The 15,050-nt window shown below is 37.9% G+C and overlaps 1 protein-coding gene across 4 annotated transcripts in view; it reads right to left on the reverse strand.

The window, feature by feature from the left end:
• Positions 1-5,643: 5,643 nt before the first annotated feature.
• MRE11 (MRE11 homolog, double strand break repair nuclease) overlaps positions 5,644-15,050 on the reverse strand; it is a 353,252-nt gene continuing 343,845 nt past the window's right edge. For all 4 annotated transcript variants that reach the window (XM_058446191.1, XM_058446190.1, XM_032167179.2 and 1 more), the window contains one exon: positions 5,644-6,091. In XM_058446191.1, coding sequence (XP_058302174.1) covers positions 6,035-6,091 — 57 coding nt within the window. In that variant the 3' untranslated portion in view covers positions 5,644-6,034. The remainder of the gene's footprint in view (positions 6,092-15,050) is intronic.

Below are 15,050 nucleotides of genomic sequence, written 5' to 3' on the forward strand. Positions count from 1 at the left end.
GCAAATAGTCAAAAATTTGACAATACATTCTTCTGATGGTGAGGCTATAGAGAAATAGGTAGTCCACACATTGTTGGTGCGAATACAACTTTTATAAAAGGAACTTGGCAACAGCTAACAAAACTACATGTACATTTACTCTTTTACTGAATAATCACACTTCCAGGAATTTACTCTGAAGATAACACTTCTAAAAATTTTAAAATACTAGCATTAGTATTGCAGTATTAAAAATACTAGTATTAGCACTGCAGTATTATTTGTAATTGTAAATATCAGAACTACCAAAAGGCACAAGTATAGGAGGACAGAATAAACTACAGCATTTAAACTCAATGGAGTACCATGAGGCTATAAAAAAGGAAGATCTCCATAAAATGACATGGAGTAGTTTGTAGGACAAAAAACTCCATTTGTTCAGACAAAAAGAGTATATATAGCATAAAACTTTTTATGTAAGAAAATAGGGGACATGAAAAAATGTACAAATCTGCATTATTTTGGTGAAAAGAATATACAAAAATGAAATTGGTTACCTACAATGGGTGGGGCAAAAAGGGATGAAAGGAATAGGGAAGGGAGTAAGACTTGAGTGTACATTTGCATGATTTAGACTTCAGGAAGCACGTTGATACTCTACATATTCACAAAATAAAACTAAATCCTAGACTAGAGGGAAAAACATGCTATATAAGGAAAGTATTGGAACAAATAACAAAACTGGAAAATGAACTGTAGATTAACAGTATGGTGGTTATAAAAGAGGATATTCTTGTTCCTAGGGAACATACAATGAAGTATTAAAGAGTAAAGGGACATGACATTCCAACCTAGTGTCAAAAGATTGAGAAATTGTATGTGTGTGTTCACATTTGATATGAAAATATATGTATATAACATATACATATATGCACATATAGAATTTTTTAATGACAAAATGTCAAAAATTGGTTAATCTGAATAAACGATAAAAAGTTCTCCATTATTCTTGCAATTTTCTGTAAAGTTGATACTATTTCAAGTTTTAAAAATATTATCTGGACTTAAAACTACTAAAAACCTCAGAAATCAGTACTGGAATGATAAACCACTAGAAACTTTCAGGATACCTATGATGGGTTTACTTATTTATCTCATTGTTTATGGTAAAACACTTTAATGAGTGTAAAATGGATGCCGTCATTTCCAGACTACCCAAGAACCAACGGAAATGCAGTTGGGCCTCTCAGCCTATTAAGCAATGGCCTTTTGCCTCTGGCAAAATGTACTCAAAGTCAGATATACCATGCAATCAGTTCAAATGCACTAACAGGTAGACTGCAGTTATAAGCTTCTATGTAGAAAATTCTGATTTTTACATAAAATATAAACATGAAACACTTGGTATTGATATTAAACAGGCACTGTGATCAAGGGTACTTATGCCCTAGTTCTGGGTATTTGTACATGAACCATCTTGACTACACAGTGGCTCAGAGGCAGAACAAAGTTTGCATGGGCCAACCAGCCTAATATCCATTAAACCTCTTTTGTTAATCAGCCATAATGTGCAACAGCCAGCCAAGAGCCCTTTAAAATCACTTTACCACTTTTAATGTCAAGGCACCACAGATTAAATATCCTTTTATTTGACTCAAACTGAACAATAACATTTAAAACACACAATGGGAAGCAGTGCAGTTATCTCTCAAAATTGACAATGATGGTTTAATTAAGAGGTTGATAAAGCATATGTGGAAAAATCAGAATGTCAAAATAAGTACCAAGGAGAACATATACTTTGAAAAGGGGGCTAAAACATGTAGCTATACAATCTGGGGTTCTTACTGATTGATGGATTGATTGATTGATTGTGACAGAGTCTTGCTCTGTTGCCCAGGCTGGAGTGCAATGGCACGATATCGGCTGACCGCAACCTCCAACTCCCAGATTCAAGCAATTCTCCTGCCTCAGTCTCCTGAGTAGTTGGGATTACAGGTGCCCACCACCATGCCTGGGTAATTTTTGTATTTTTAGTAGAGTCGGGGTTTTGCCATGTTGGCCCTGCTGGTCTCGAACTCCTGACCTCAGGTGATCTGCCTGCTTCAGCCTCCCAAAGTGCTAGGATTACAGGCGTGAGCCACCGTGCCTGGCGCTGGGGTTCTAATTCAACAATTTTTCTTGGTAGTCTTGCCAACAGTAGTTGGAGAAACATGTTCCTAATTGTTGATGGGGAGAGGATTACAGGTAAGCATACACATTTTAATACGTATTCAATGTCTGAATTTGAAGAATAAAAATGCATTGCTTTTACCACTTAAAAAGAGCTAAAATCAGATCCAGTTATTTGACACAGCAAAGACATACAAATGTACATGGCAACAGAAAGTTATGTAAGCTGGTTCTTTAGATCAAACTAAAATTCTAGTATTTTCTAACCAAACTAAGTTCAAAAGTACTAAAAGAAAATGAAACAGGAAAATGATGAAATGTGGATCTTTTTCATTCAAGAATATGGAAACTCATTGGACTGAAAAACCCAAATCTTTATTATACCAAACTTCTATAATGATCTTAATGGGTGGCCAGGCTGTAATCCAGATTTGGAGGCCGGGGGATCATCAGGTCCGAACCATCCTGGTAAACGGTGTGGCGGGCGCCTGTAGTCCCAGCTAACTGGGAGGCTGAGGCAGGAGAATGGCGTGAGGGAGGCGGAGCTTGCAGTGAGCCAAGATCACACCACTGCACTCCAGCCTGGGCAAGAGTGCGAGACTCCATCTCAAAAACACACACACACACACAGACACACACACACACACAAAATACTATGAATTAAATATATGACAGATACAAAAAGGACATCGGATTACTTTGGGTGAAAGTTGCTTTTAAATTCTATATTTCCAAAGAAGATATTTTACATTGAGATACTTTTTTTTTTTGAGACTGAGTTTCACTCTTGTTGCCCAGGCTGCAGTGCAATGGCACAATCTCGGCTCACTGCAACCTCCGCCTCCCGGGTTCAAGCGATTCTCCAGCTTCAGCCTCCTGAGTAGCTATGAGTACAGGCACACGCCACCATGCGCAGTTAATTTTTTGTATTTTTAGTAGAGACGAGGTTTCACCATGTTGGTCAGGCTGGTTTCGAACTCCTGATCTCAGGTGATCCCCCTCCTGAGCCTCCCAAAGTGCTGGGATTAAAGGCATGAGCCACTGCGCCCAGCCCATTGAGATACTTTTTTACTCAGATTTTTTCTAAGAATGGATTTTTCTCTTTATAAAAACAAAATATTCCTTTTCTTTATAAACCTTTATATGCAAAATTTATCAAGCTGGTAAATTCCATAACAGGCTGAACCAAATGAAATACCTAATAAAGCAATTTACATGATTAAAAGGCTAATTATGGTATTACTGCATAGGTTTAGTATTAATGCATAATTCTAAGTTTATTGCAACTACACTAACTTCCTAATTTTAGATTTGCAGTTGCAGCCTCCTAACTGCATCTAACGGCAGAAGCACCACCTTGTGGCAAAAGTAGGAGCTTTTGAATTACAGAAGTCAGGACTGGTTACCCAGAAAGGAGAAAACAATATAATGGGCGTCCAAGACATTGCGCTATTTCTTGACCTGTAGAGGGGTTCCATCAGTGCTCAATTTATAATTATTTATTCAACCATATGACTTTCCTGTATTTATTGTTATTTCCTACTTTTAAAAGTTTGGGAAAAAAAGTCTTTTACGTACCTGAATTAAAGGTCACATTCCTAAATGCTTGAATTTTCTAAGCACCACTTACATTTTCTAGAATTTCCTAGAACTTCGAGGAATCTTTAACCTTGTAAATGCACTGTTGTATTTTTATGATAGGAAATAAAACACCAGAAAGATAATTATTCTTTGGTAAGTGACAGAAGAATTCCCTACAGATGTTCTCCTCTGAATGTTTTCATTCCTGCTCTCCCAAAGCCTCCAAGAGCAAATGCAGCTGCTTTCAAATCATCTGAAAGACCTCTACATTCCTATACCAACAGGTCTGAAAATTGTTAGAAACAAAAAACAAAATTCCCCTAAAATCAACAGATTTTGCAGGATCAATATAAAATATTAAGGATATACAGCACATTTAACTATGTAACAATATTCAATAAAAAAAAGGTTTCCCTGTCACGTTTTATTTACCATATTTTCAGGGCTTGATACATACTATTCACAAAATGACCTGAATTAGCTGGAGAGATTTTTCACCCTCTGTAACTGCTATGGCATCACTTTCCTTAGCGGTGAACTGAATCACATTTAGTACCTCTTTTCACAGCCAGAGCAATTTTTTTTTTTAAGGAAAAAAGCCTTATTCCTTTTTTCCTAGGAACTTGTCAGGATACTTTAGTGACCATTCCCTCACTATTACTCTCACCCAGACCCACCTAACTGATGAATGAGAAGAGCCACTAGCTGATGTGGCCCACAGCTCAGTCCGAGTCAGCATGGTTTGTGCAGGGGTAGGTAGCATGGCATCAACCAGACACTGCCTCCCCTGGTAGCTTCCATTCCATCATGGACAGCACTGCTCTTCCCTGACTTAACCCTCTGCTTTGTTCAAATACTAGAAATATTAGACTTTAAGTTCAATAAAGATGTGGGCAGATCTGCCTAAGAATATTTCACAGGACAATGCCTTCCACTGAGTTAATGTTACTTGCTCAAATAACCCTTATGCTCAAGTTAGGTACAGAAAAAATATTTTTAAGAAAGTGAATAGAATGTTATATTGCAAGTTTTGACTTAGGCCTCTTCAAAAGTGCTATATGAGGCAGCCACTAACCAAGTGTCTGCGTCTTATAATTTGACACATTCCAAGTATGATTATTCTAATGGTCATGAGTATCACTGAGTCAAGTATTTGTTTCTACCTATGAAGAAATGTCGGGCCGTTGTACTCTCAAGATCTATAACTTCCTTAGAGAATTTTAAGTAAAGCTGTCGCATAAGACTAAAAGAAGGAATAATCTCAGGGATCTTTTTACAGAGGATTATAGAGAATAATGGCATTATTTAACTTAAATCTGAAGATGTCTAATTCTTATTTCTCCCTGAAAACAAGTAAAAAATAGAAACTTAACATGGGCTACTAAGATTTCTGGAATTGCCCATTCAGAAATGTTTCACAGGAACCAAAGTTGAGATAAAATATTGTTAATGAGAAATCCTGGCATTGACATTCTACATTAAATATATTTCTATACTTTACTGTAAGGTTCAACTGACCACTCTACCTAAAACAAATTCTCCAATATTTTCAAGAAGATGTAGTTTAAGACAAATTTTAACCCTTTTCCTCCTAGAAATAGGCACACACATATGTGTAAAGAGAAGAAAAAGAAAGGGAGAAAGGGAGAGGGGAGAACGGGGTGGGGGGAGAGAGAGAACACCATTAAGGATACAGAATAATAAAGGAAATTACTACCACTTAATGGGAACATAATCTTTTGAAATCTTTGCTACAACTGGAATAAAAAACTCAGTAATTCTGACAGGTTATTCTACTCTTTTAAATAAAAACATATCTGTTCAAATGATTAGGTACTTCTAATCATTTAGTCTTATAAGAAGCATTAGAAAAAAACATACATAGTAACAAACAGCGAATTTAGGCACAGGTTCACATAAATTGTTTTACTTTCAGGAAACCCAGAACCTCTAGGAAATTACTAAAATTATGAAGAAGTTAAATTTTATAAGCTCTTTCCCTCAACTTTGGCTAAATGTAACCATATTAAAATACTGACATAGTTTTTGATCATGAAGTAGAAATGTAAAATGGTAGTTTTATTTTAATCTTTACTCAAGAATGATATTGAAACAAAGCTCTTACTGTAACAACCAGGTTAAAAAAACAAGGTGAATCAATGCTACCGTATATGTCTGTGAGCTAGAAATTTCCTACTTATGGAGTCATGCTCAGGAAACAATACTTAAAATCTTAAACTCTGAGCTTGTAACGCTTTCATTTTTCCTGTATCTTGCATGTTTCTTAGTGCCATTAAATATATTATCTTCTATTTCTTCTTAAAGAACTAGTGTTCATAAAAGGATCATCATCGTCATCCTGAAATGAGATACAAATATTGTATTAGTGATTGTTCCATGCTTCACTGAAAAAAGACAGAAGTTCTTACGGGCAAAACAATACCAGTGAGAGTCATTTCACATGGGGTAGACTTTATTTTTCTATTTCCTTTATAACTTCGAAATATATAAGTACAATTAAATTCTTAATGAGCATTAAAATGAAAATTTATCCTGCTGTGTGTGCATGTATCTACAATATAAACCACACACATTTGCCTCACTAACCTTAATAAAGACAAATGAAGTATAGGTAAGCCAGAAAAATAATTCCTCAAGTCATTTTATATTTGGTTTTTGAATATATTTTCTCATTTACATTTTATTACAGTTGTATCTACTCTTCTGGAAATTCACAGCGAAAAAATAACGAAGCCACATGGAGATCTCACTCAGAAACAGCTGTAATTTTTATTTCCCATTACCCATTTAATGCTAGAAATACCTAGCTACTCTCACACTCATGCAAAAAACAACCTAGCAAAGCAAGCTTTCAAATATTTTTTTGGATAAAAAAAGAAATACATGCAGTATTTCAAGAGTTCCCATGCTGGCCGGGCACGGTGGCTCATGCCTGTAATCCCAGCACTTTGGGAGGCCGAGGCGGGCGGATCATGAAGTCAGGAGATCGAGACCATCGTGGCTAGCCCGGTGAAACCCCGTCTCTACTAGAAATATGAAAAATTGGCCGGGCGTGGTGGCAGGCACCTGTAGTCCCAGCTACTCAGGAGGCTGAGGCAGGAGAATGGCTTGAACCTGGGAGGCAGAGCTTACAGTGAGCTGAGATCGCGCCACTGCACTCCAGCTTGGGCAACAGAGCGAGACTCCGTCTCAAAAAAAAAAAAAAAAAAAAAAGTTCCCATGCTATTGGGCTATAGATTGTATGCATGGTAAGAATAAATAGGAATATCAGATATTAACTAATAATTTAATTAAAGAGAATGAAAACAAACCTCAGATAAGCCCAATTATACAATTTTACGAAGATAACATAAACCAATTCTTATGTATTCTGTAAATATTCAGAAAATAAAGCAAATTCGTTTGTAAATCTTTTGTGTTTAAGACATTAAAAGAAATTATTTGATGCTAGGCTTTGTTGCTGGTATCAGCACTTCCAAATGTTAGCTAAATTAGCTATCTCTGATGAGAAATGGATGCCTTAAGAGATATAAATTCATTTTCATTTATTGATTCATTTTCTGCTACTATCAAAGACAAAACTTAAATAAACCAGAGACAAATCCAAATGAAGTCTAACAGATAATCTGCTAATAGTTTGTCTTTGCAGTTAACATGAACTAGTACACAAATTTTTAACTGTAACATATAACCGCATATATATCCAGATGTTTTGGAATAAACAAACAATAATTGCTCACTTCCCTCCTGGAAGCAACATGTTAGTATTTAATAGGTAGAATGAGCTCTTGCTGCCATTTTTCTTGGCAGCCTGAGTTGAGTTCTTTCAAGCTGTTTTAAACCACAGCTGAAATATAGGGAACATGGCAGCAGCAGCCAAAGCTAAAAATGAAAGGTGTAAGTCACAGGCTACAACGTAGATAAACCTTCAGGAACTTATGCTATGTGAAATAAGCCAGTCACAAAAAGGCAAATACTATATGATTCTACTTATATGAAGTACCTAGAGTAGTTGAATTCATAGGAAGTGAAAGAGGAATGGTGGTTACCAGGGGATGAAGAAGGGGAAACGGAGACTTGTTATTTCAGGGATATAGATTTTCAGTTTTGCAAAATGAAAAAGTGCTGAAGATCTGTTTAATATGGATCTATTTAACACTACTGAACTGTACACTTAATAATGGTTAGTTTTATGTTATGCTTTTGCTACAATTAACAATTTTTTAAATTAAAAAAAAATGAAAGGGGTGATGAGCCTAAAAGAAACACCTTCAAGAAATTCAACAAAAACTAGCAAAGGCCCTTCAAATGGCAGCCATGAAGGAAAGGGGAAGGGCAGTATCCTTCAGTCATGTAGTTTTATTTAAACTTAATTGAAACAGCAAATTAATAAAGGCAAGAGGCAACTCCTGACTTATAACTCTTCCTCTTCCTCATCCTCCTCATTCATGGTGGAGATTTCATGGTTGCAGACATGATCTGGAATTGGAGTTTTCCAGGCATCCTCCCAGAGAACATTTCAGACAATGCCTGAATACCTACATGTCATGAAATCACCACCATGTGCCACCCTCTACATGACACATGTAGAGCATATAGTGAGTACTTGATAAATATTCATTAAAGTAATATTAAAAGCTCTTGGGTTATCATCATCATCATCATCATCATCATTTCTCCAAATATAAATAAATGGTAGAAGCTAAAAAAAATTCTGATCCCACTGTTAACTGGGCAAATAAGAACTGAGTGAATATCGTATTTTAAAAATCTACAGGACTTTTATATCTGAGGTAATTACACTAATGGGCACTCAACATATGTTACTTGTTAACTCTTAACATTAACTATAGTTCAAAGGAAGGTTATCAATGAAACTATTTTTTTTTTTTTTTTTTGAGATGGAGTTTGGCTCTTGTTGCCCAAGCTGGAGTGCAATGGTGCAATCTTGACTCACTGCAACCTCCACCTCCCAGGTTCAAGCGATTCTCCTGCCTCAGCCTCCTGAGTAGCTGGGACTACAGGCATGTGCCACCATGCCCGGCTAATTTTGTATTTTTAGTAGAGACGGGGTTTCACCATGTTGGTCAGGCTGGTCTTGAACTCCCGACCTCAGGTGATCCGCCTGCCTCAGCCTCCCAAAGTGCTGGGATTACAGGCATGAGCTACCACGCCCGGCCTGAAACTATTTTTAAGAATAAATTTTAGTGGAAGAAGGACAAGATGGCCAACTAGACAGGGCCAAGAAGCACCACTGCCACTGATAAAGACCAAAATATCAAGTAAGCCAACATATTTTGAGCAGATCTTTGGAGAAAAAACACCAAGAGTTGATAGAGAGGTGATACAAACTGGAAGCTGAAGAGGGAGGAAGCTGGGAACCTTGTGGGGGTTGCCCAATGCCAGGGCTGGTTCTTGGCCTTGAAAGCCTCCTAGAAAGGGGTGAGTGAATGGATGATGGGGCAGCACACTCTCACTATGGACCTCAAGGATCCTAGCTACAAGATTCCATGCCCCCTGGAGACATTTCAACTGGCAGGGGGATCGGCCCAAACAGTAGGCAGAGACAGAGCTCCAGAATACATGGAGCCCAGGGGTTTTCATACGTAAGGCAGCTGCAGCAGAAGGTGGCCATAGGCGCCCATCCCCCAAGACTTCTTAGTTCCCTTGGAGTAGGACTAGCCCCACCTGAATGCTGGGGCAGGACAGAGTGGGGCCAGCTTCCCTGTGGGACAGAGGAACATCTTTTCTGCAGGCCCTCCTCCCCTACAGCCCCTTCCAGGGCCCCTGCCAAGCTGCCCTGCAGGAATGTGTGCACAGGGCAGCCTCTGCTGCCCAGCCTTGTTTTTTGCTGGTGGTTCCACCTGAGTACCTTCCTGGCAGCCTGGGAGCATTTCAGATTCCCCAGCACAGCTGGTGCCTGACCCTGAGGGTCCACACAATGGAGCCACAGGCTGGTCCCAGTGCTACAGGGCTACAGCACACAGCTGGGGCTGGCACTCAAGTGGGGGAGAAATCCCACTTTCAGAACACTGAGAGAAGGGAGACACGTGGGTTCGTGGGCTGATGCAGGAATGGGACATGCCTTCCTCCACAGTGCTGCTCTGGGAAGGCTGTGGCCTGTCTGGCAGCCGTGGCCTCTTTCTGAGGGAGCCCTGCAACCCAAGACACCAAACAACAGTAATGCAGGTGCAGTGCCAGTGATAGGAGGGACCTCACCCATGGCCCAGGAGTGGCCCTTGTGAGTGGTCATCTCTCTCCCCAACCCCACCACAGAGCACGGCTGCAAACACGCAGAAATACAAAAGAACTATGCAGCTGAGTAACAGCCTATCCGCTGGACACTAATGTTAAATGCCAGCTACTGGATCACAGCCAAAACTACAACACCAAAATAATTCTGCCAATATACATCTGTGACACCCAGGGCAAGAATCTAGCCACAGTAAAGATCTATATAGAGCTGTGGCCCTCTGAAAGCACCCAGAAGCAAGGCCAATTGACTATACTCAACTTACACTGCAGTTAAAGGAACAACAGCCCTCTAACATTAGAAGGAATCAGTGCAAGAATTCTGGCAATTCAAAAAGCCAGAATGTCCCCTTACCTCCAAATGAGCCTGCCAGCTCACCAACAATAGTTCTTAACCAGATTGAAATTACTGAAATGACAGATATAGAATTTAGAATCTGGATGGCAGGGAAGCTCATCAAGATTCAGGAGAAAGTTAAAACTCAATCCAATGAATACAGTAAAACAATCCAAGAGCTGAAAGATAAAATAGCCATTTTAAGAAAGAACCATACTGAACTTCTGGAACTGAAAAATTCACTACAAGGATTTCATAATACAACTGAAAGTATTAACAACATAACAGACCAAGCTGAGGAAAGAATCTCAGAGCTTAAAAACCAGTTCTTCAAATCTACTTGGTCAGAGAAAAATAAAGAAAAAAGAATGAAGAAGAATGGAAAAAAAAACCTCTGAGAAATATGAGATTATGGAAAGAGGCAAAACCTATGACTCATTGGCATTCCTGAGAGAGGAGACAGAATAAGCAATATGGAAAACATATTTGAGGATACAGTCCAGAAAAATTTCTCCAATCTTGCTAGAAAGGTTGATATGCAAATTAAGAAATACAGAGAATTCCTATCAGACATAATATAAGATGACCATCCCCAAGGCACACAGTCATGAGATTCACCAAGGTCAACACGAAAGAAAAGATCTTAAAGGCAGCTAGACAGAAAGGTCATGTTACTTACAAAGGGAACCCCATCAGGCTACCAGCGGACATCTAGGCAGAAACCTTACAAGCCAGAAGAGACTGGGGACCTATTTTCTGCATCCTTAAAGAAAAAAGAAATTCTAACCAAGAATTTCATATCCCACTAAACTAAGCTTCATAAGCAAAGGAGAAATAAAATCCTTCTCAGGCAAGCAAATGCTGAGGAATTCATTACAACTAGATCAGCCTTACAAGAGGTCCTTAAGAGAGTGCTAAACATGGAAACAAAAAAACACCACCTACTACCACAAAAACACACTTAAGCACATAGCTATAAAGCAACTACATAATCAAGTCTACAAAACCACCAGTTAACAATACGATGGCAGGATCAAAATCTCATATATCAATACTAACTCTGAATATAAATTGTCTAAATGTCCCTACTTAAAAGGAATACAGTGGCAAGTTGGATAAAAGGACAAGACCTGACTGCTGTCATCAAGAGACCCATTTCACATGTAATGACACACACAGGCTCATAGTAAAGGGATGGAGAAATATCTAACATGCAAATGAGAAACAAAAAAGAGCAGGAGTCACAACTCTTTTATCAGATATAGCCGACTTTAAACCAACCAACAGTAAAAAGGGACAAAGAAGGGCATTACATAATGATAAACGGTTTGATTCAACAGGAAGACCTAACTATGCCAAATATATACACGCCCAGATTCATAAATCAAGTTCTTCTTAACCTAAAAAAAGACTCAGACAGCAACAGAGTAATAGTGGGAGGCTTCAACACCCCACTGATAGTGTTAGAAAGAACATCCAGGCAGAAAACTAACAAATTCAGGACTTAAACTTGACATTTGACCAATTAGACCTAATTGACAGCTACAAAATACTTCATCATCCAATAACTGCAGATTCCTCCCATCTACACACAGAACATATTCTAAGATAGATCACGTGTTCAGTCATAAAGTAAGTCTAAATAAATTCAAAAAAATCAAAATCATACCAAGTATACTCTTGGACCACAGTGCAATAAAAAAAGATATCAATATTAAGAAGATCTCTCAAAACTACACAAACACATGGAACTTAAACAATTTACTCCTGGATAACTCCTGGATCAATAATGAAATTAAGGCAGAAATAAAAAAATTCTTTGAAATTAATAAAAATTCATTCATTAATTAATGAAATTAATTTCATTAATGAAAATAAAAATTGAATCACAACTTACAAAATCTTAGGGATGCAGCTAAAACTGTTAAAAGGAAAGCTTACAGAACTAAACGCCTTCATTAAGAGAATCAAATTAACAATTTAATTTGTTAATTTAAATCAAATTAACAATTTAACATTGTACCTAGAGGAACTAGAAATAAAAGAACAAAACAGCCCCCAAATTAGCAGAAGAAAAGAAATAAATTAGAGAAGAACTGAACAAAACTGAGATGCAAAAATCCATACCAAAGATCAATGAAATCAAGAATTGGTTCTTTAAAACAATAAACAAAATTGATAGGCTGCTAGCTAGATTAACAAAGGAAAAAAAGAGAAGATCCAAATAAGTACAATCAGAAATGACAAAGATGACATTACAATTGACCCCACAGAAATACAAAAGATCTTTAGAGACTACTATAAATAACTATTCACACACAGCAGAAAATCTACCGGAAATGGATAAATCCCTCGAAACACACAAACTCCCAAGACTGAACCAGGAAGAAAGTGAAAACCTGAACAGACCAATAATAAATTCTGAAATTAATCAGTAATAAAAAACTGACCAACCAAAAAAGCCCTAGACTACATGGATTCACAGCCATATTCTATCAGACATACAAAGAACTGGTACCGATCCTACAGAAATTATTCCAAAAAAATCGAGGGGAGCTCCTCCCTAACTCACTCTACAAAGCCAGCATCAGCCTGATACCAAAATCTGGCAGAGACACAACAAAAAAAGGAAACTTCAGTCCAATATCCCTGACGAACACAGATGCAAAAATCCTCAAGAAACTAGTAAACCAAATCTCACAGCACATCAAAAAGTTAATATACCATGATCAAGTACGCTTTATTCTTGGGATACAAGGTTGATTCAACATATGCAAATGCATAAATGTGACTCACCACAAAAGCAGAATTAAAATCAAAAACGATATGATCACTTCAACAGACACAGAAAAAGCTTTTGATAAAATCCAACATCCCTTCATGATGAAAACCCTCAACAGACTAGGCACTGAAGGAACATACCTCAAAATAATAAGAGCCATCTATGAAAATCCACAGCCAACATCATGCTGAACAAGTAAAAGCTAGAACCATTCTCCCTGAGAACTGGAAAAAGACAAGAATGCCCACTCTCACCACTCCTATTCAACATAGTACTGGAGGTCCTAGCCAGAGCAATCAGGCAAGAGAAAGAAAGAAAAGGCATCCAAAGAGGAAAGTAAGTCAAACTATCTCGTTTTGCTGACGATATGATTCTGTACCTGGAAAACCCTAAAGACTCTGCCAAAAGGCTCCTAGAACTGATAAACGACTTCAGCAAAGTTTCAGAATTGAAAAAAAAAAAAGTGTACAAAAGTCAGTAGCATTTCTATACACCAGTAACGTTCAAACTGAGAGTCAAATCAAGAACACAATCCCATTTACAATAGCTACAGACAAAATTAAATACACAGCTATATAGCTAACCAAGGAGGTGAAAGATCTCTACAAGGAGAACTATGAAACACTGCTGAAAGAAATCACAGATAACACAAACGCAAAAACATTCCATGCTTAGGAACTGGAAGAATCAGTATCATTAAAATGACTATACTGCCCAGGGCTACCTACAGATTCAATGCTATCCCTATCAAACTATCAACGTCATTTTTCACAGAAATTAGAAAAAAACTATCCTAAAATTCACATGGAACCAAAGAAGAACCCAGATAGACAAAGCAACCCTAAGCAAAAAGAACAAAGCCAGAAGTATAACACTACCCAACTTTGAACTATATTATAAGGCTATAGTAACCAAAACAATACGGTACTGGTACAAGAACAGACACACAGACCAATGGAACAGAACAGAGAACTCAGAAATAAAGCTGCGCATCTATAGCCATCTGATCTTTGACAATGCTGACAAAAACAAGCAATGGGGAAAGGACTCCCTATTCAATAAATGGTGCTAGGATAACTGGCTAGCAATGTGCAGAAGAAAATGGATCCCTACCTTTCACCATATACAAAAATTAACTCAAGATGAATTAAAGATTTTATAGTAAGACCTCAAACTATAATAATCCTAGAAGAAAACCAAGAAAATACCCTTCTCAACATTGGCGTTGGCAAATAATTTTTGGCTAAGTCCCCAAAAGCAACTGCAACAAAAACACAAATGGACAAGTAGGACCTCATTAAACTAAAGAGCTTCTGCACAGTAAAATAAACTATCAGGCTGGGCACAGTGGCTCACGTCTGTAATCCTAGCACTTTGGGAGGCTGAGGCAGGCGGATCATAAGGTCAGGAGTTTGAGACCAGCCTGGCCAACATGGTGAAACCCTGTCTGTACTAAAGATTCAAAAAATTAGCCAGGCGTGGTGACGTGCACCTGTAATCCCAGCTACTTGGGAGGCTGAGGCAGGAGAATTGCTTGAACCCAGGAGGCGGAGACTGCAGCGAGCCAAGGTCGCACCATTGCACTCCAGCCCAGGCAACAAGAGCGAAACTCCATCTCAAAAAAAAAAAAGAGAAAAGAAACTATCAGCAGAGTAAACAAAAAGCCTACAGAATGGGAGAAAATATTCACAAAATATGCATCCAACAAAGGTGTAATATCAAGAATCTAAAAGGAATGTAAATAAATCAGTAAGGAAAAATCAAATAACTTCATCAGAAAATGGGCAAAGGACATGAACAGGCACATTACAAAGAAGAAGACATACAAACCAGCCAACAAACAACAAAATGTGCTTATCATTGCTAATCATCAGAGAAATGTAAATCAAAACCACAATGATACCATTTCACACCAGTCAGAATGGC

The sequence above is a fragment of the Hylobates moloch genome, unplaced genomic scaffold (genome assembly GCF_009828535.3).
Source record: "Hylobates moloch isolate HMO894 unplaced genomic scaffold, HMol_V3 SCAFFOLD_11, whole genome shotgun sequence".
Classification (NCBI taxonomy): domain Eukaryota; kingdom Metazoa; phylum Chordata; class Mammalia; order Primates; family Hylobatidae; genus Hylobates; species Hylobates moloch.